Raw genomic sequence first — 22497 nt, 5'->3', positions numbered from 1 at the left:
CTCTTAAACTTGGGTCTTAGTGGAACTCATTAATGCTCAATATCCATTTGACCTACAAAGGCAGAGATGGACCTCCGCAGGTGGACTCTGTAGGAGGACTCGGCTTCTTCTGACTTCCAGTTTTGGTGGCTTGATTAGTCCAAGAGGTCAATGCTTGCCCTTCTCTTCTTTCTAGGCTGTGTAAGCTTCTGCCACTGGCTGTGCTCTCCCAGCCTTTTTTCCCTTGGGTCTCCAGGGCCTCTCTTCTCTTTCACTCTGGCATTTAGAAGAAAAGTGACCACCAAAAGTCAACTTTTGCAGGGGGTGAGAGGAGTCAAGACTCCAGCACAACAGGCAGAATTCCATACCTCCGTATGCGAAAGAGATTCTGCTGGGGAATATCTATGTCAAAGGCATTTTGTATTTAAAAAAAACCCCACCAGGACCATGTTTTCAAAGAAGCAAACATTAAAAAAAAAAATTGAGATCTCTATCAATGAATAATTCGAACGTGCAGAAGTAAACATCCTGTGCACCAGGCGACTCAAGGACAAACGTGTGGGTTCCTTTACACAATACTGTTCGGGCTTCAGCATTACAGAACATCCCGCAGCTTGGCAACGCGGATGAACGCGCAGATTCCTAACGGATTCCCTCCTCCCCACCTCACCCGGCTTCACCCCAGCAAAACCATTGCAACATTTCATGCCTTACATGGTAACGGCAACGCTGACCCCCCGAAAACTATCAATGGGAAAACAAAAGCGTGTCTTCTGCCGCCGCCGCCGCGGCCCTCCTTCCGAACCCAAAGGGATAGCACGGTAGTGGGTGGGTGGGCGGGAGGGCGGCCAACAGCCACCGCCCCCACCTCACAATGTGGCAGAGCCACGATTGGAAGAAGGGATGGGGGGGAGAGGGGAGGGTGGCGGTGGGCCTTCCGACGGCTTCCCTAAGGAGGCGCGGGCAACCGACGGCCGGGCTCACCCTGGGCACGTTTTGAAAGCGACCGGCCGCTCCCCTGCCTTTCCCTCGTCCCTCCGACAGGCGGCGGCGAGGGCGGCCGACGCCGGCGGCCCATTGGCTGCGGCGGGGCTGACGTCGGCCGGCGGGGCGGGGCGGTGAGGAAAGAGGGAGGCGGCGGCGGCGGCTCGGCTGAGGCCGTGTGACTCTGCCTGGCCCAGCCTCTCTTGCCCTTGCCTCTCCCGCCGGGCGCCTGAGGGACGGTTACTTGGCGGGTCTGAGGAGCCGCCGTTGCTTCGGCCGGGAGAGCCCGCAGCCCCCTTTCTCTCTCTCTCTCTCTCTCCCTGCCCTTCTCGTCCCTCCGTCTGCCCCCCCCCCCGAGCGAGCCCAGCCAGCCATGGCCAAAGAGGAGAAGAAGCCCTTCCGCGAGACCATGGCCGAGTGGCGGCGCTTCATCTACAACCCCGACAGCGGCGCGTTCCTGGGGCGCACGGCCAAGAGCTGGGGTGAGGCGCTGCCGGGGGTGTGTGGGGGGGGGTGAGCGGCGGGCGGCGGCCGGACCTGCCCGCGCCTCGGCCGGGGCTCCGCTCCCCACCTCCGGGGGCCACGAGGCCGGCGGCGGGGCCGGGAGCGCCTTTGACGCGGGGCTGCTAAAAATAGAGCGGAGAGATGACAGTGTGGGGCGGGCGGAGGCGAGACCGAGGGGGAAGAAGGCAGGAAGAGGCGGCAGGGGAGAGGCAGAGAGGGCCGCCACGGAGGGCTGCTTGGGGTGCCCCCCCTCCTCCTCCTCGCCTTCCGCTATCTCGCTTTCTCCGGGAGTGGAGGAGGCTGCATGGACGGAGTAGCTGGGGAAGGCGATGGTGGGGAGGAAGGGAGGTGTGTGTGTGTGTGTGGAGGGGGGGAATCGGTTTTCTTAACGCGTGCCCCCGTCTGTTGCCTCACAGTTGCCCCCTTCTGCACATCAGCGTCGCAGAGGGACCAACCAGGCCCCTCCCCCCCCCCCGGCAAGCGCCTCAGGGTTGGATGGGGTCGGGTCCCGCTGAGGGAGTCGCAATGAGAGAGAACGTAAGAAAGGCCCTGCTGGATCAGGCCGAGGCCCATCAAGCCCCGCAGTCTGTTCACACAGTGGCCAACCAGGTGCCTCTAGGAAGCCCACAGAGAAGAGGGGGGGGGTCTTCCCTTGCTCTCCCCCTCTGGCTCTGCTTCGCCTCTGGCCTGTTCCTGCTCTCTCTTCCCCCCCCCCTTTCCGCTCACTGTAGGCTGTTGCTGTCGGCTGACTTACAAAACGCCTTCCTTGCTGGAAGGCTGTTGGGCGGAGAGAGAAGCTTTAAAGGCAGATGCTACGTTTGTACTTCTGGTTTCTCCTTTCTTGTCGTAGATAGCTCCATCCACCGTGGAGTAACTGCCCTGGTGGTCTGGAAAGGATGTGTTTTCCGTTACTACTTCTTAAGCACTCCTCTCCCCCCCCCCCCAGTTTTTGTTTCCTGGCACATCATAATTTGAAGCTTCTAATCATACATGCTTACTAAATTGGTTCTCACAATTGGTATCCACGTTGGCACTGGGTTCTAAGTCATCTCCGTACTTCTATTGCCCTTACGGTGTGAGGTTCTTTGAGGCTGAGCATGTGCATATTGGTTACAGAAATAAATATATATATATATATATATATATATATATATATATATATATATATATAAAATTGAGGGTGGGCTGCAAGCCCAAATAAATATATAAAAACTGCTTTTAGAATTACGCCAAGGAACATATGCTTGAGGTGTAATTCAACCCCAAACCAGTGGGTGTTCTGTTGTTGGCTACCATGTACTGTTCATTACACTCATTTTGCTAGCATATGGAAATTTGGAACAAATACTGAAATGGTAAGGAAGATCAGAGAACACATGTGTATCCTTTGTGTCACCAAGGTCATCTCTTTGTCAGAGGAGGGCCTTGGATATGATGTGAGTTTTTTCATTCACTTGGTATTAAGGTCCTCCTATTTAACTTTGCAATTTGATGTCCAGAGAGGAAATTTCCATTCCTCAGTCATATCTTAGGCAAGCAACCCAGTGCCTAGGTTTTCTTTAATTGTGTGGGTTGAACAAATGGAGACGTTGTTGCAAAGGAGTGAGAAGGAATGTGTGTTGTGAAAGAACCTTTAAAACACTTTGAAAGAGTTGTGTATAATATGTCTGGGAGAAATGTTGGATAGCCTTTTTGGAGATAGTTGCGAGCTGATTCCTTGTAAATATCCCAGATTAAAGCTATGGTTTGTATCTTGATTTGGTAAAAGAGTGCTTTGTAATTTTGAGAATAAATTCAGTAAATTACTATTTAAAGTTCTATGTGGCTGTTTAGTAAAAATGGCTCTGGAAAAATGGCACTGGGAAACATCAAAATAATTCTGTGTGCTGCTGTCCGTGCTTAACTTACCCTGTACACATGGGAAAAAAATTCAGTGATCAAGTCTGAATAAATCAGCATGGTTCATGACGTGCATCTTATGTTCCCTCTTGATTTTAAATAAACTAAAGTACTTTTTGCCGCTCCTATCTATAACTGCTAAATTTAATTTGATTGAATAAAATCAAAATGTGAGATAATCTTTTGTATTTGGCAGTTAAATATTATTTTTCTTACATGGGGAAGTGAAAGGTAGCATGCAGTTGAGAACAAAGTAACTATCCACCTTTTGAGCTATAACCTATTTGAATGAGGACGCTTATTTACCTTTTGTGTTGCTGATGGAAGCTCATGCTTCTTCATCAGCTCAGGCATTATCCAGATGTAAAATGGTCCTTCCCCAATCCTTTAATCATTATATTGCCACTTGTAACACAGCACAGCTTAAAATAGAAAATATTAGTTTCTATACATGCAGCTTCTAATTGCGTTCACACAATTTTCCCCATGTAATTTTTTTTAAAGTGCTGAGAGGTGTTTATTACACAGTCTTGGATCTGTCTACCAAATCTACTTGCTCCATTGAGTGTGCCTGATGGGCAAGAAGGTATCTGAGGCAAAATTGGGTTAAGGGTACTATATTTCTCTTTGTGACTCAACAGCACTGAGATGAAGGTGCAAAATCTCAGGACTATTCCTTCGCCATCCAGTTGCCAGTTTTAGAGGGCTACGTTTGAGGGTGCCAGGTAGAAGCGTCTACTGGCTGAAATGCAGATGTGTGACTGATGTGGCACTGAGAGTAGGCCCTCTACTTGTGTCTCTGCTTTTTCCAGGCTCTGTTCTTTCAACTGCAGCTTGCCTTGCTCTGACTGTGCTGTAGGGTGACTGTGTAACTCACTTGCTGCCCTCTTTATTTTAAACATGCATGTTCCATTGCTTAATGCACAGTTGAAGTTGAAGGGGTACTTTTGCTGGTGTTCTGCAGCGTCTGGGCCCTGTGATATTAAAGGTGTCATGAATGCGACTTCTCTGTGTTAACCTTTTCCGGAGACACACCACCTCAGAACATTTTGCAAACTGGGGTAAGGAAGGAGTATGTTGCAGTGACGATACAGGCTTTAGGTGCCTTCCTTGCAACCTCATTCCCTATGACGCCATACTTAAAACAACAACACACAAACAAAAAACCCGTCAGTTATAATGTTGCCTGAAATGAAAGCAAAACTTATTTTTTATCTTAATGACCACATATTTTCCATATTTTTTGTTAGTGCAGGTATTAGGAATAGGCCATGTATTATATGTGGGAAGGACAGGGTAGGAGAGGGTCTCCACCACAGGCCTTGACAAACTTTCGTTTTCTGTAGAAGCCAGCCTAAAAAGTAACAGTTAAACATGTTTTTTAGCTGTCAGATTTTTATTTTAACGACTATAATTTCTGATTATTGCTTCCCCAAATGTTGTGGAATATAACTAAATGTATGGGTAACCCTTGTTATCATCAGCACAACAAAAAGTTAACCTTTAATCTTAACCTAACCAATTTTCATAGTTTCGTTATTGAATATTAGAGCCAGTATAGAAAGCAACTGGTTAAGAAATCAATTCCTCCAATCTTACTGAATAGTATAAACTTAAGTTTACATATAAACAAGCAGTGATAACTTCATGCAGTTTTATTTTTTGTACAAAATATTCTGTTGCAAAATAATAGGTCGGCTTTGTATTGTCACTAAGGATTGCTGTGAGACACTAATAAAACAATTGCTGAAAACAGTATTCACCACAATGACAGTTGTAGTCAACCTGCTGCCTGGCATTTGTCCATTCCTGCTCTGCCAGTGATATAACTTGGACTCTTGCAGATAAATATGGGGCAGTAGAATGGGGGGCTACAGGATAAAGATTGTGTAGCACACATGACTTCTCACCTGGTTGAAGCTAGGATTTGGAGGGGAGAAAGGGAACCGGCTGACCTGCTTGGGCCCGAAAATGGGAGCGAGAACTAGGCCTGGAAGGCACATAACTTGTGGTGGGCATCCTCCACATTCAGGTTGTCCCCCACCAGATTAGGGGACTGTTGCTTAACTACTGACAGGATTGAGATCAAACTGACCTTGGAAAACATGTGCTAAAGAAAGTACCAACACACATTTCAAAAGGAAATTGTCACTATCACCTCTCTTTGTTAGTGGACAGTGAATAGTAAACATCTGTTTTCCTCTTCGTGGAAAAACTCATCTCCCCAATAAATACCAGCATTTGCATCTAGTCCTTTACCGCACAGTCCTAACATGAGTAACACCCTTCTAAACCCATTGCCTTCAGTGGGCTTAGAAGTGTGTAACATTAGGCTCTGTGTAAGTGATCTTTCCAGATCTCTTTATGCCTTTCTCCTCTAAACAGAGAATGCTCAATGGGAAAAGACAGTTTTTGAATGAATAAAAGTGTTGCATTAATAGCTACAACCAATTAACATTGCTTAGGAGATGTAGGTTACAAAATGGGGAACTAGATTTCAGTCAGTGATTTACATTGTTCCTCCCCCCCCCCCCCCCGGTGACTTAAACTGCTGATTTAAAATTCTGGATTGTCCTGTGTATTTTATTAAAATACACCTGTGGCTTAAGGCAGTTTACACTTCCAAAATTTAAAATATGCCTGTGAAGAAATTAAAAACCACCCCATGCATATATCTGTATATATGTGATTGTAAACAGAAAAGTACATGTATTACAATAAATTTAAGGTCATAATGTGTATTAGAAAGCTGAGCAATCATGTAAATCAGGGTTTGTAATGCTAACCTATTAGAGAAGTAGGAGAGAATACAGAGCTGTTGTATTGGTCCCTTAGCCTGGTAAGAAAACAACCAAAGCTATTGTATTGGTCCCTTAGCCTGGTAAGAAAAGAACAATCAGGCAGCAGGGAGAATGTAGCAATCTGTGATAACAGCCAATCGCTAGTCAAAGTTTTCAATCCCCCTTCAAACTATAAGTAGAAGTAGCTTCCTCAGCCAGAAGGAAGACACAGAGGAAGAACTTTGAAGGACTTCAGAAAACGGGCAGAGTCCAGATACCGGCAGCAGAAAATTCCCTCAGGAGGTCGAGGGAGCCTGAGAGCCGAGGAAGCTGTAGAGCAGGGAGGGCTGAATAGCTGAGAGAGAGCTAGGCCCAGTCTCAAGGCAGTCCATGAAGGGAGCTGCTACATTGAAATCCAGGTAAGAGGAGATTCCCATCCCCGTGAGATGGCAGTAAAGCCTCAGAAGAATGTAAGTTTGAATAAACATATAGAATAAGAACAAGGTCAGTTCTGCATTTTTCTATTGTTATCAAGTTGGTATTATGTATTAAAGAATTCTGTTTGGATCTGAAGAGAAAAGAATTGTTCTTTTACTTGAGAAGCAAGTGCCTAAGGCCTATGTTAACCAACCCCGAGATCCTGACAATGCCAGATGCAATAAAACTCGATTAACACTCCTTCCTTTGAAAAAGCAGCTTAAACACAATTAAAAGACCTTGCATATAAAATGGCCTAAAGATAATGCCCCCTTCCTGGCTTCAGGGTGTTTACTTGGAAAGGTGGGAGCCACTATGGAGAAAGAGTGAGCTCTAGTAGATGCCTAAGTGTTAGGGCAACTGGAAGGTGACAACCAGATGTCTGCAGTTGACAAGATAAGGTCCTTAGATACTTGAGTCATAGGTCGTGAGGGTCTTCAAAGATTGTAACTAGCACCTTGAATTAAATTTGGATTAGATTAAGTCTTAATGTGTTACCGTACAGAAGTCATTGCCACAAGATAGTCAGTCGATTAGATGCCTATAAAAGGTAACTAGGTACAGTCTAAGTCAGTGGTTCCCAAACTTTTCAGGCCACCGCCCCCTTGGTTCCACAAACTCAACCCCAGTGCCCCCTGTCCTATAAAAAGCATTATTCAAAACGGGTTTGCATGACTCACTAAAGAAGATAATAACAATAAAATTCCAAAACAGTAACAGTTAATTGCACATCTATTCAAAATCAAATTAAAACTTTTTAGTTGAAATTTATTCAACAAAACTGATGAACTTGATCCAGTGGTACCAGCTCTTCAAAGTCTGAAAAAAGTTCTGATAGTTTCCACCAAATTTGCTAACGTGATGCCATAGCTTGATCTATTGTAAATTAGAGAACAACACAGTTGAAGGGGCCCACCTCTAGCGCCCCCCTGCTGCCTTCTTGCCTCTTAGTCCCCCCCTAGGTAATCCCACTGCTCCCCAGGGATGGTACTGCCCACTTTGGGAACCACTGGTCTAGGTGATTTGTCATTCGTTGTTTGCTTGATGCTACATCTGTGCTTTGAGGCAGGGCATTTTTGAACACCTAGGTTCTGCAAGGCAGCATTATTGGGAAGAAGGAGAATTTGTTGCCTTTATTCCCTGATTGTGAGTCTCCCAGAGGCATTTGCTTGCCAACTATTGATGTAGTGGTTAGCGTGTTAGATAAGTACTTGCGGAGATCCAAGTTTAAATCCCCACTTAGCCATAGAGTTGACTGGGTGACCTTGGGTGAGACACTGTTACTTCACAGGGTGGTTAGAATAAAATGGTGGAGAACTCTGTATGTCATCCTGAGCTCCTCAGAGGAAGGGCATGATAAAAATGGGTAGGTTGATAGAACTATGAAAAATATGATGCTGGATTTCATTGAACTTTTGTCTGACACAGCTTTTCTCATGGTTCACCCGGCAGATTGTGGGAAAGTTATTTCTCTACAGCTAAAAGGCTGCTGGAGAGTCACTTGTATTATGAACTGTGTAAAGATTGCACATTCCCTGTGCGGTAGAGCTGTCATCTGGAAAGGCTCCAGGTCTATTCAGTGCTCAACTTGAGGAATCTTAGAGAAAGTATTCTAATTACCTTTGCCTGAGGCTAAAGGGTGTAAATAGGAAAGGTGACTTCTCAGCCCCACATGAAAAAGGGAAACTGAGTGGTAATAGTTACGAATTCCTAAACCTGTGATAAAATGTTGAATGCCAGACTTTTCAAAGATCTCACAAGAATAAGGCTAGCTGAAGTAGTTATTTGCTACTTCTGATTCTTTGGGCTAATAAGATGAATGAAACTGTTGTATACTGAATCAGACCATTGGTCTATTAGGGTCAGTATTTTCTACTCTGACTGGCAGTAGGTCTTCAGTGTCTCAGAGGTTTTTCTATCACCTACTACCTAGTCCTTTTAAGTGGAGATGTCAAGGATTGAATTTGGGCCCTTCTGCATGTAAAGGAGGTGCTCTGCTACTGAGTTACAGCAATACCCTAGAGTATGCAGCATGCCAAGTAAGAAGATGAAAGTTCCGCAGATCCTGCCTAATGATTGTGGATGTCTTTAATGGATTTGGCACTCAACTATAGATATATGTACAGATATTGAACATTGATGTGTATGGCTTTTCTGTGGGCAGTTGGGCAGGGGCTAGTGCATTCTAGCAACTTTAAATTTCTTCTTTATTCCAAATTTGAGCAGGTTACATGGTTGTTCTCTTACTATGTCACTTAATGGCTTATCAAATTTAAGAGATAGAGACAGGATGGAGAGTTCTAGTCTTTTGTTATCCACACAGGACATTCATTCTGTAAAGAACACCTCTGACTCCACCCTTGCTCCATGTACTACAAGGGCTACAGGTTTGGTGATGGGTAAATGGGCAAGGAGGTCAAGCTTTGGAATCTGCCATATCCCACTTGAGAAACCCCCTTCAGGAGGCAAATATTGGAAACATGTTGTTCCCCTTGTGGGCAACTTGGGGTCGAGAGGCAAGTATGGATATTATTACCCCATCGGACTGTCAGAATTTGCTAGTTGTGAGTGGGTTTTGTCCCCATTATGAAGGTGCCTCCAAATATGGCACTTTTCTCCACTTGTGGATCCATTGGAGTGGTTTCTAAACCTTATCCTTTTGATCCAGTTATTAAGCATCAAGCTTGCTCCTTTCTACATTGCTGTTCGTTGGTGACAGACAGTATATGCTGCACTGTAACAGCATATAGGAAGAGAGCATCAGAATATAGGGAACTGGATTTAGGAATAAGTAATATGATTCTGTAGGTGCGCTTCAGTTTTTTAGTATTGGCAGACTTCATACTGAGTGTTCACTTGTACATTCTGTTGCATGTTTCTAGTTATAATGCTATGTAATTTACAGCGCATTCCTGAAAAGAATGCCTGTGCCGGGCTTAGGAGGCAAACTAGCTGTGTGCCTCCTAAGGAGGTTTCGGCACCGCCAAAACCTTTGCCTGGCACAAAAAACCTGAGGGTTGCATGGGAGATACGCCAGCAAAAAGCTGGTGTATCTCACCAAAAACAAAAAGGGGTGTTCCTGAGCTGTTTCGGCTCGGGATGCCAACTAACGTCGGCCCCCCAGCTGATGCCAGAATGCCCCAAGAACGCCTCCCAGGGCGCTGGAACGCCTCCTGGCTCACCACTACAGCCTGTGCCAGCGGCTGGAGGCCGGCGGGAGGCTGCGGTGGCGTCCAGGGACCGGCGTCCAGGCCTGCATGCCGGCGCTGGGGCCACTTACGCCAGCGTATTCCTTCCGGAGGCTGGCGGTGTTGGCCCCTGTACCAGCGGAGGTCTTCGTCGGCCTCCTAAGGTCTTTGGGTCAGGCCGCCAGCGTATTTCAGGAATGCGCTGTTAGTGTGCAGTCACAAATTGTAACCTGAAATCAGTAGAGGATACTTCCAACCCATATGTTCATTTTAAGTTGTCCCGGCTGCAGGCTTGAAACATTAGCACATACTTTAGTGTGGGCTCAGTTGCAAGGACAGCAGCAGGTCTGTTGTGAACATATTACATTTGGGCTAATGTGGAACAGAGCTAGGACATCTGAAAGTAAACAGCTGTTCCATTTAGGGAACTTCTTGTTGCAGTACTTGCAAATGAATGCACTGTTAGAAGACATAAGCTAGTGCCAAGTACAAGACATTCTGAAACTGAAGCTAAAATTCTTTATTTGTAACTGCCCATCTAGTATGGAACTTACAAGAGATGCTACAAAGAGCGACAGTGAGTGTCCTGGTGACCTTCTGCGGAAGAGAAATAACGTCTGTTGAAATAGATGAGTAGGCAACCACTTCTGCAACATATCACCAACAGTTCTTTGGGTGTGCTAAAATTAGGGTGTTGGCTTTCTCTGCCTTTTGTTTTTTCTTAAACTGTGTAAAGGTAGTCAATAGTAGATAAGCTTGGACACAATTTAATTGAAGTGTAGCAATTACACAATTAAATTGCAAGGCCGTTTGTGGGAGGGGGGAAAAGGGTGCTTAATGTTAAAATGTTGGTACTTTAGTCAGTGCCATTGTTTTCATTTAAACAGATATTAAAACAAAGTGTTTTTAAATAGGGTATGTTTTCTTTACTAGAAAAAAACTTTTTAAGTATCCGTACACTCTTTAAAATTGGCTATGTTGGCTTAACTATTACAGAGGCTTCTTATATTCTATTTCTGTAATAGGGTCTCTGCTTCTGTAACTCCTATTCCAGATCTGCTAGATTTGAGTCCAATAGCACCTTAGAGACCAACAAGATTTTCTGGGTATAGGTTTTCGAGAGTGTTCTGCTGCACACCAACACAACTACCCTCTGAAACTAATTGTGGGTCTGCTTATCCTTAATGTTGTTGTTGTTCAGCAACGGGAAGAGCGATACACTGAGTATCCTGGTAGTATGGAGATTTATGTCTCCACAGCATGTGCAGTTGCCACTACAACATATTATGTTGGAGTATGATTCACCTAAATTTCAGCTTTCCACCCTCTATTTTTAGAGATGGTTGGGTTATGGAAATTGAGCAGTGTATATCTGCGTAATATATTTCTTGCTTTCATGATAACGAAATCATGAGACAAGGGCCTGAACTTAAAAGTGTATGGGAGGCTTCTGGGATACTCAGGGTCTGAAGTGGCGATGTGTCTTGAACAACTTACTCTTCTGTCTTAATACTATGGGGCTGTTTCTCAGTGTTTAGAGGATCTGCTCTGCATGTAAACGATCTCAGGTTTAATCCCCAGTTAAAAGGGCCAGGGAGTAGGTGATGTGGAAGTCCTCTGCCTGAGACTCTGGAGAACTTCTGCCAGTCAGAGTAGAGTATAGACCAGTGGTGTGACTCAGTATATGGCAGCTTTCTGTTCCTGTTTTTTGGCGGGGTGGGGGAGAAGTGGTGGTGGTGGTTGGTTTTTGTATATTCTTCACTTTTGGTTTTCAAGGAGCAAGCGTAAAACTTGTACCTTCATCAGTTAAAAACATGCTTAGTAGCTTCTGGGTTTTACAGGAGCAGCATTGGAAAGAGAACATTGTATAGAATGTATTAGCTGAGGTTAAGAATAAACAAAGAATCTCAGTTGTAAAGCAACAAAGCAGAGAAGCAGATAAATAAGCCCACTTTGAAAGCACAAGAGGGAAGGTTCCACTTCTCAGTGTTTATTTTATTTAAACATTTTCATACCCATAAAGATAAGCATGAGCAAAAAGCCTTAGTGCATCAGCTGTAGAGGACTGATAACATTGCTCTAGTTACATTTCTCCGCAGCACCTAGTGCAAAACATTCATGTTGCAATTATCTGTAAATTCATTCCTAATTCCCTTTTCATCTCCAAGGCATACATCATATAGTCAGTCCTTTTCTTAGTCTATTTCAATAGTTTTGATACATTTCAATCCTGAGAGTTGGTAAGAATTTCTTCTGTTACTTTTCTACAAAACCCTTAACTTAAAGTTACTAGTAATTGGGATCCCTTAATATAAATCATATACTTGATTCATGAAACCCCCTTTAAAGTGAGACAGGTGTGGGATATTCAGATGAAACATGGGAGTATAATTTAGGAAGTGTTTGGAGGCCACCTTTGTTAGGTAGGTCTCATTTACCGCCCCCCCCCCCAAGTTAGGAAACAACTTTTTAAAAGTGATATTTAAATACAGAATACATGGCATTGTGGTTAGTATTACGTTGAGACTTGAGAACTGCAGGTTCATATTGCTGCTTTGCTGTGGACCTTGCTCATGGTATTGAGTAAGTCACACTTCTGAGACTAACCTGCCTCAGGATGGTGATTGTCAGTACAATAAGGATGCTTTGTATACAAGTATTCGTGCTTGAAATGCTTGGCCCCCTGCCTTTTTTAGGAGGCTCTTTTTGAGGAGGCTCTCAGAGTAGGAATTCTTGCATACTCTCCTGAGACCTTGGTTTTGTGCATGATTTCCAATGCTCTTTTTTATTAGTTTTGAAAGTATTTATTAAAACACGAACAACAAAAGGAAACATAAACTACAACGATACATAACCATCCCTTTCCCTTTTTACAATTATGTAAACATCCTTTGTCAGCGTGAGGAGAGTATGGTATTAATTCAGTCTATTCTATTGCTAGTTCCATCCTCTGTGTTGCCCCTGACCATAGTAGGTCTGATATGAGTATGTCTCTGCTTTTCTAGTATCTTATTAATGTCACAAGGGTGTAGATCTTGCACGAAACCAAGGCTTCGGGAGAGGATGCATGATTTGCCATGCTCTCTTTAAAAGGCTGGTATAGAAGGTAATTAGAAGGAATTTGGCCACCCTCTCCATGTGCTGCAGGATGGTGGTTAATGAAAGAAGAAAAGCTTGGGTGGCTGCAAATCCATTTGACCGGAAGTCACAGAGGTGAGCAAAGGCCAGACAGTGGTTGAGGTCAGAGGGTAGAGGAGAGTATGGATGCCTGACATCCCCTACATAACTGCTATAGTAGCATGTTGAGTATCACTTGAGGAGGGAGTAGAATTTCCTTCTGTTTGACACCTCTGGTTTCCCTGCCCCAGAGGCTTCTGAACTTCACATACAGTATTGCTTACAACTGCAAAAATGCTGGGTGCAAAGGCCTGCATGATCCTGGGAAAACTCTTCATAGGTCTAACTACTGGAGAAATATTGTTAAGTTTGGGATTGGCCAGAAACCCTAACTACTTTGGGTTAAGTTTTGTTTCCTGTCCCTAATTCCCCCATTTGTCTATCTTTGAGAACTAGTTTTAGTTTTCCTGCCATGAGCCTGATGCTTAGTTCACCTACCAGAAATATTGATAGGGGCTATAGTCTTTCAGATACTAGAAATGTACCCTATGCTTCCTTCTCAGGCAAGAAAGATAACTCTTCCTTTCATTCATTCATATTCCCCACAAGAGGAGACCCTAGACTGATTTGGAGCATTTGGTCACTCTGGCATATTATCTCCAGGTGGTGGTGGAGTACCAAAGTTCTGCTGAATCTTGTGGTGTTGTAGGGTTAGCAGAAAGCATTGGTAATCATATGTGCCCTACAGCAGGTCCAGGTCATCCTTTATGCCCTGTACACAATCAAGGTAAATTTATCCAGGGCAGGGTTCTGCACACTATCTGTCAACATCCAAAAGGCAGCGTTCTGCTCCCTCCAGAAGTTGTGTGTGTGTTAAGTGCCGTCAAGTCGCTTACGATTCACGGCGACCCTATGAATGAAAGTCCTCCAATATGTCATTTCATTTTGGATTGTCTCATCATAGGGTTTTCAAGGTAAAGGTTGGTCAGAAGTGGTTGACTAGTGCCTTCTTCTGCGCAGTACTAACCAGGGTTAGCCATAGTGGCACTGTCGTCGTCTACGAAAGATCCTCCGCCAGTGTCACCTTCCACTACTGCTGCTGCCCAGTATCTAACCTTCAGGGATTCCTCTGCCCCCATCCCCATTGGAACTGCCTGTTCTCTTCTGCGGATGTGGCCATTGATCCCTTAAGGGGGTGGATGCATCTTCGTCTGGTGTCTCAGCTGTGACCATTCCGTCTTGAGTGACTCTGCTAGGAGTTTAGTCTCTTGATAGAGTCTAGACCCCTTACGGTATTGCTCTCAGCTTCCCTGACACACACAAACCCCCTCACCACGTTAAGGGGGCAGCCCACTTAGACAGAGGTAGTTATGGGACCCATCTGACTGGAGCTGTTACATTCCATTTGACTTAAAACTTCTCTCAGCTAGTGAAAGTGCCTCACAAATTGCTTTAAAACTTCCCTTCTGTCTGGGGCAGTGTCAGTATCCAGAAGAACCCTGGTCTGAAGGTGAGCACTGCATATTGAAATCCAGTAGGATTATAAGCAGTATGGCATTGGAGTATGACCAGTTAAAATGGCCGTTGGAAACCACACATGAGTACTGCATTCTGTCTATTTGGACATGAATTCCTGCTGGGAAAGGGGCAGGATAAGTGCCTTAGAGCAAATACCTAGCTGACCTTTGCTTTGTGAAGTTCCAGAATAGAGAATAATAACAATGAAAAATCAATAAAAATTCCCTTCTGAAATTAAGGGATTGGTAGGGGGATCTGTTCCTTAACAAGACAAGGCCCTTATACATGTTAATTTGTCATAGTGTAGAGAGGATACAGATGGTACAGGGATATGACTGATTGACTCGAGCTTGATTGGGTACATGTAAAGTGCCATCAAGTTGGAGCCAGTTTATTGCTACCCCTCATGGGGTTTTCAAGGTGAGACAGAGGGTGTTTTGCCATTGTCTGCCTCTGTGTAGTAACCCTGGACTTCCTTGGTGGTCTTCCATCCAGGTACTAACCAAGGATGCCCACGTTTAGCTTCTGAGACTTGATGAGTTTGGGCTAGCCTATGCCATCCAGATCAAAGCAGAGCTTGATTAGTGACAGGAATAATCCACTGAGGATTAGTTCAGTCCATTGATAAGACCTGAGCAAGGAAAAAATACACATTCCTCATAGTTTCAATGTTCCTGCTGATTTCTACCATCCTGTGCCATCTGCCCTAAAGTCTCAGTTGATAACCCTTCCCTGGGGTATCTGAGTGTGCTTAGTGCAGGGTGTGTGTGTTCCCCTTTCTGGGGCCCACCTCTCACAAATATAGTTAGAATCAAGGGCAAAGCTTTATTGCTTTGCTTAATTACCTTTCTCCTTGTTTCTGTAATATGGTGTACTCTTTATAAATAATTTGCACTGTACTCTGTAGGAATGCTGTGGATGTGACTTTAACAACAGTGGGAGTGAGAGAAGTCGGTGAGGATTGTGGATTTCGGTAGGCCTCCCACCCTTTTTCTCCTGTGATGCAAGAGCTGAAAATGCTATAAATGATGATTTAGAAGAGAAAATATATTGTTCGGACAAATTGATAATTTCCTTATTATAAACATAACTAATTTAATAAAAAGATAAGCATATAACATTAAAATTAAAAAAATTCTTTGATGTTTGAGACTGTGAACCAGAAAGTTAACCCTCCTAAATAGGAATATGAGACAATACTTTATATAGAGGTGAAGCCGCATGCAACAGGTGTGCACGCAAATGATTTGAAGGTTCCAAGAAAAGCAAGATCCTTTAAACGCTGTATGGTAAAGAACTTGTACCCTTGCCCTGGCTTGGTGAGCATACAGTTTGGGTAGAAACTGTCCATAGCACCTTCCGCTTTCATCCAGGCCCTGTACCTTTTTTTGCCCTCAAAGCTACTGGCTTCCTTTCACTTCTCTCTTCATACAGATGGTGCAGTGGAAAGAGGCTCATCTGAGTCAGTGGGTTTCCCCAAGTGGAGCGTGGGGTAGAGTATATGGTGAAGGCGGCTTGCATCTGCATTCAACTGCGACATCTTTCAAGTGATGTCCGCCCCTTCAGGACTCCAAGAAAGAAATGGCAGCAAATGCAACTTTTTTTCTGCCTTGCAGAATCTCTGATACCCGATCATGTAGCTACAAAGAATCCTGTAAGAGGGACTTGCCTACAAGAGCTTGTTCTGGCAGTAAAGGTTAATTATCTCAAAGTCTGTTCAAATTTAAATATGGAATTACTTTTGAAATTTTCTTCTTTACATGTAGAAATCTGGCATGAATAAACTTGGCGATAGAAATAGTAACCCATTGATGTGATTTCAAATCAGGGGTCTGCAAACTCATTAGTCAAAAGAGCCAAATATCAACAGTACAACGATTGAGATTTCTTTTGAGAGCCAAATTTCTTAAACTTAAACTATATAGGTAGGTACACTGTTTATTAACTTAATAAACTTTAATTAAAGTTTTAAGTCTTAATTAAACTAAAGGTACACTGAATAAAACTTGATATCATACTTAACAGTGATCTTATTTATTGATAAAAATTAAATTGTAAGTCCCTGCCATTTCCCCCTCCCCGTCCGGAGTCCTCGTCTGGAGGCCTGGTCTACCTCCATAAAAGCCTATTGGTAGACCTGGCCTCCGGCTGAGTCCCATTGGGAGGTCAGGTCTACCCATTGGCTTTCTTGGCAGTAGACCTGGCCTCCGGAGGCTCTTAGAAGCCAATTGGTAGACCTGGCCTCTGAAGGGGGACTTTTCCCCCTCCTTGGAGTCCAGGTCTACCGCCAAGAAAGCCAGTGCGTAGACATGGCCTCCCAATGGGACTCAGCCGGAGGCCAGGTCTACCAAAGGAAGCCCACCCCACCCAACAGCTGATAGGCGGGGGGGGGCCAGGAACCGCCGAGCTGCCCACCCAGCAATCATGCGGCTAGAGGGGAGGGGAGGCTTTAGCCTCTCAACCATTGAGGGCAAGGGAAAGGGGGACCCAGCCATTCTCCACGGCGGGGCGGGGAGAGACAGCACGGCCGCTCTCCCGCTCTCTCTCAGGCGCGCCAGCTCCGCAGCCCGGCTGCCGGCGCAAACGGGAGCAAGAGCAGGGGCTCCGAACCTAGTTCGGAGAGCCGCACTCAATGGGCCAAAGAGCCGCTTGCTGCTCTGGAGCCGCAGTTTTGAGACCCCTGTCCTAGAGCATAAAAGTCTTTAAGAACTGTGTCCTTAAATAGATGCTGTGCAAATATCTTCCTTTTCTTAGTGAACATCTTGGGTGGTGTATGAAGAACTCTTTAACATAGCTGCAGTTTTGCCTTCTATTCAGTGGAGTAGTGGAGGGCTGGATTCACTCTCCCAGCTGTTTGGAAGGAAGTGGAAGGCAAGAGCAGCTGCATTTTCACTACTTTGAGAGTGCTTTATGCGTTGCATCTATTTTGTAGGCACATGCTTTTTATGTAAATGCTCACTTTTATGTTGTTAAACAGTAATAGAAGAATGAGTGTAATAGAAAAGTAAGGATTGCATACTTCAGTTTTCCCCCATATTTTCATTTCTTTATGGTGGGGGGCAGTCCCTCCCCCCCGGCCTTCAATATTTCTGGAAATGATGCTACTTCTAATTTTGTCATCGTCAGATCTTGTGTTCATTATTTAGTATTATATCTTCCAGTCACTTTTTACATGAGGGGCATCCCTAGCATCTCCAGTTAAAAGATGATGAGAAAGACCTGAATGTGAGACCCTGGAAAGCTGCTGCCAGTCTTAAGTAGACAGTATTGACCTTGATGGACCAATGGCCTGAATCAGTATAATGTAGCTTCATATGTTCAAACTACTCTTACAGGTTTTGCTTTACCCTTGTCTTTCTGTATAAAATTTCTTGGGTGGTTGAGAGAAATCTACACATAAATAATGTCTTTTGACTAATAATGTTTTTAAAAGGACTTGGCAAAGATTTTCCCAAGTTTTTTATTTTTTCAAAAACAGGATATCAGAATTATCATTTTTTTCAATTCATAAGGAAGGGAGGCCATAAAATATTTACAGCTCACCCCCCTACAGATTACCCCAGATTGGGTTAGGATGGTTGTCAATTATGTAGTCAAGTATTCCATGAAGTTAAAAAAAAGCCCTTATGTAAGTGGCAATGTAGTTTTGTAATTGCATCATAGAATTTACTGATAACAGGAAGTCAGGATCTCTTATAAACCTCCTATACTATAACCTTCCCCAGACAGCTCATATCTTCTCTTTATTTAGAAAATTGCTAGGCTACCTTTCTATTAAAATACTCATGCAGTTTAAACATGAAATACAATAATTAAGTCTAAACAGCCAGTTACTAAAATCCAACTCTTAACACCTGTTTATAAAATTACCAAGTAAAAACGTAGTCATGTCCTTTCTGGAAGGCCTTTGAGTTTTTTCAGGTGGCATTGGAAGACATGATACAATGATGCAAGTTGCCCCTCTTGGGGTATGGAGTTGCAAGTTCCAGAGTGGCAGCCAGAATGTCGTCAGAATGATCCCCACCAATTGTACCTCTTAAAGCAGGGGTGGGAAACCTTTTTTCCGCCAAGGGCCATTTTGATATTTATAACATCATTCGCGGACCATACAAAATTATCAACTTAAAATTAGCCGACCAAGCCCCAAGCAGGTAGCTGCCCCAGATGACTTCCTTCCCCCGGCACGGGCAAGCAGGCAGGCATCCAACCAGTTGCGGCCTCATCCACCTGATGGCACAGGATGGTCTGCTGCACCAGCTGGGCATGGCCTGAGTTGCTCCTTCTCTGAATGGTCGAGGCTGGAATCTACAGCCTGCTCCTGCTACCTCTGCCTGCAGGGATGAAATGAGGACACACTGGCTAAGAACTCACTCCCCTGCGCATTCTGGCCCTGCCCCCTTTAACCCCTTCATTGTTGCCACTTCTGCCCCCAGCCCTCTTTTAGTACAGAGGGAATACGTTTCTCCATGGCCCGGGTGGGAAAGGGTTAACCCAGTTTCTTAGGCGGTCCTAGCAGCTCCATAGCTAATGACTCTTCTGCAAGGGGGGGGGGGAAAGGTTCCTTTTCTCGGCAAAACAAACTCACATCCGCCTTGAATAGAGGCTGTTCCTTTCCGCGGGAGGAGGCGGATCATTGGTCTTAGATCCTTCTGAGCTAAGGACCTATAAAGGGCCAGGACCCATAAAGGGCCAGATCAAATGATTTCGCGGGCCATAAATGGCCTGCTGGCCTGACGTTCCCCACCCCTGTCTTAAAGGTTGGGTTCCCTCAGGACGGGCCTCCCACTATGCTTTTCAGACGCAAGCAGGTTCATATAGGTGGAAGTGATCCTTCAGAACTTTGGACTGAAGCCATTAAGGGTTTTAAAAGTTAAAAACAGCACTTTGAATTGTGCCTGGAAATGTACTGGAAGTCAATGTAGTTGACAAATAGGTTTTATATGTTCATTGTTGTACATGTTCACAGTGGCAGACACCTGTTACTTCCCTTGTGGCTGCATTTATCACCACTCAAAGTGTCGGTCTTTACAGATGGCCCAATCCCATGTAGGGCATGGGTAATCTGGGTACTAACAACGAAGACATGACAGTAGCTAGGTCCAGCTCTCTCCCCCCCCCCAAGAAATGGCCACAGACAAAGCTGGCAAAATGTATTTTCAGTTATAGTGCATGGCTTTGCTGCTCCTACTGGCTGTTTGCTTAACTGCAGCTATTGCCAAATAAGAACTAGGGAATAAACATAACATAAATGTAACTCCATTGTAGCACAAGGTTAAGTCTACCAGCTAGGCAGAGTTTGATATTAGGAAGGAGGGGTGCATTTGTAATATAATACACGGTCTGTTCTCCAAAGGGTTCATGTTTCTGATGCACATTATCCACTGTGCTCCTTGTGCAGCTTTGCCCTTGAGGACTATAAAAGTGGCTGGCACCATTTTGAATGGTGCTTTTGGCAAGGGTGTGTGCTACGTGCCTATGTGCCTCGGCTACTTCTCAAGGCAGCACATCATCTGTGCGGTCATTGCTATCCTAAACAAGCAGGTGCAAGACAGGAGACTATAATCCACAGTGTCTGGATAAGCAAGAAAGCCTTTACAAAGGAAAGTACATACATCCTTTTTAAAAATCCTTTCCTTATTTGAATAATTCTAAAAATGCTTAGCAGCACTCAACTCAAAAGGCCAGAGTTTGTTCTGACAAAGATGGGGGCTGGGAGTAAAAGTGAACAGTTGCTGGTCTTGACTAAAATGACCACGGAGGCCATGATCTAAACATTCCACATAGGGAGTCCAGAGACCCAGAACAGCTTCAGAGAGGGGGAAAGAAACAAAGGAGTAATAGAATAAAATGACCTTTAGTATACAAGCAGGAGACCTGCAAGGACTTGTGGAAGCGTCTCATTTTATCCTTCCCCACTATTTCCTCTTTCCTTTTCTGAAATCCCCCACGTCCTCTTCTCTTTTCCTGCTTCCTTCTCTTTCCTACCCACGAGCCAACCTACCGTATCTGCCCCCCCCCCCCATATTTGGCTTTCCCTCCCCCTGGTAGCTGAGAAAATTTTGGCCCAGTCACAGGGTGCTTACTGCACTTTGGATTACCCAAAGTGCTTGGAGGGGAGCACCTCACTTTCTCTGGTATTCCTCTTCCACACACTGTGCCCTCTTCCCCTCCTTCATGACAGTCCCAATATCCTCCTCTTTCCCTGCTTGCTTCTCCTTCCAAACCACCCACCAACCTACCTTTTATGTGCCCCCCATCATCTGTATTTATTATTTACTTCCTTTATACCCTCCCTTTATCCTCAATGAGGACCTAAATTGGCTCACATTGTTCTTTTCTGCTCCATTATATCCTTACAACAACTAAGCCTCTCTGCGAGGTAGGTTGGACAGAGATTGTGTGACTGGCCCAAGGTCACCCAGCTAGCTTCTATGGCGGAGTGGGGATTTGAACCTGGGTCTCCCAGATCCTAGTAGGATACTATAACTGTTACACCACACTAGCTGTCATGGGATAGCTGTTGTTGAACAGTAGCAAGTAGCTGGGCCTGGGTGAGTCAAGCAAGTCATGTAGTAGCAAGTTGCCCAGTGGCTGCTGCTGGACTTGGCTGCAATGAGTCCTCCCACAATGGCTCAAATAGCCCTGGAATGGTCCCTGCCCCTTCCCCCTGCCTTTTACTGTCAGAAACCAAGCATTACTAAGGCTGGCAATACTGTTGTGGTTGCCTAGCAATGGCTACTATGGGCATCTGTTTCTGAAAGCTACAGGTACTGCTTTTATCATTTTGGGAAGATTAACTCCCCCAATGTGTGTTTGTGTTTTTGTTTTGTTTTTCAGATTTTTCTGCAAACCTGTGGCTTTTCTCAGATTTGCAGAAAGTTATGTCTTGTCTGTCTATGGCCCTGTCCCTGGCTTTTAAGTAATCACAGATGGGGCTGCTTTGAGAATTAGATATATCGATTATATAATATGTGTTGAGGCCCTGGTATGAGAAGCATCTGAAAATGGCAAGAATGTCCAACTAAGTGCAGAAGTATGTAGTTCAAAGATGGGGTATATTGCTTGGACTCCTGTGTACTATACACAAAACAAACCTACGAGGAAACTAATGAGCTGGTATAGTCAAGTTGGCTGAATTCCTGAGGCATCCTAAGTGCACACCTATATCTGAATTAGGACTGCCCAGAGTCATCTGGAACACTAGGCCAGGCGCAAGTTGTGGCTGGGTGGTGGAAGGGGTGAGCTGGCAGCTAGTAGGATCATGAGATGGGGTTTCTTTCTGTGGAGCAGCAATAAATAGAATGGAGTGTGATATTTTGAAGAATGCAAGTTAAGTATCGTGTGTCCCATTGTGGCCCTAATACCTCACTATAGCCCCACCCACCAAGCATCTTTGTTGACTAGACATTGTCCTCATAGTATCTTCATCTTGCATTCTTGGCATTTCATGCAGATACTTCTAAATCGGTCTTACTTTACTCCTGTGAAAAACCAAAAAATAGCAACGGGTGCATTGTACTTGACCAAGTACAACCCTTTTCACTCTTCCCTTCCCACACGAACACACTTGCCAGCACACCGACATCTTCATAGGTAAATATTTCAGCTTTTGGCACTCAAGACAAAAGAGTTGCTTGTCCTTGATTTGGGTTCTGTAGTCTTGTTGAAGAAGTGTACTTGTTCTAATATGTTAATGCTTTCAGTGTTTGACTAGTATTTGACTTGTCAGTTAACCAAGTGGTAATTTTATGGTAATTGTTAAATACAAAGCTACTGCTTTCTTCCTAGATAAGTTACATGGGTGATCACAGCCAGTCGGAGATTACAGAGAGACCAACATCAATATGCAGTTCTTCAGATACTCTATTCTGAATGCAAGGAAGAGCTGCCAGGAAGAGCCCTCATTTCCTCCACAAAAGATGTTCACAGCCCAGTGGTTAAGGGATTTTCACATTGAGCCTAAAAATCATAGGCTCCCAAGGAGAAGGATTTGAGCCCCCTTTTACTACCAGTGATTGAAAACAGCTAATGTTTTGAATCTTGCCTGTAAC

General features: G+C 44.6%; 1 protein-coding gene across 1 annotated transcript in view; it reads left to right on the top strand.

Moving 5' to 3' along the window:
* Window positions 1–1318: 1318 nt before the first annotated feature.
* Window positions 1319–22497, top strand: part of ATP1B3 (ATPase Na+/K+ transporting subunit beta 3) — a 53350-nt gene continuing 32171 nt past the window's right edge. Inside the window, exon 1 of the mRNA XM_056849710.1 lies at window positions 1319–1445. Within this exon, the coding sequence (XP_056705688.1) occupies window positions 1337–1445 (109 nt within the window). The 5' untranslated portion in view covers window positions 1319–1336. The remainder of the gene's footprint in view (window positions 1446–22497) is intronic.

This window comes from Euleptes europaea, chromosome 5, assembly GCF_029931775.1.
Source record: "Euleptes europaea isolate rEulEur1 chromosome 5, rEulEur1.hap1, whole genome shotgun sequence".
Classification (NCBI taxonomy): Eukaryota; Metazoa; Chordata; class Lepidosauria; order Squamata; family Sphaerodactylidae; genus Euleptes; species Euleptes europaea.
Note: the sequence above shows the minus strand (reverse complement) of the source record. Positions and strands in the feature narration are given on the sequence as shown.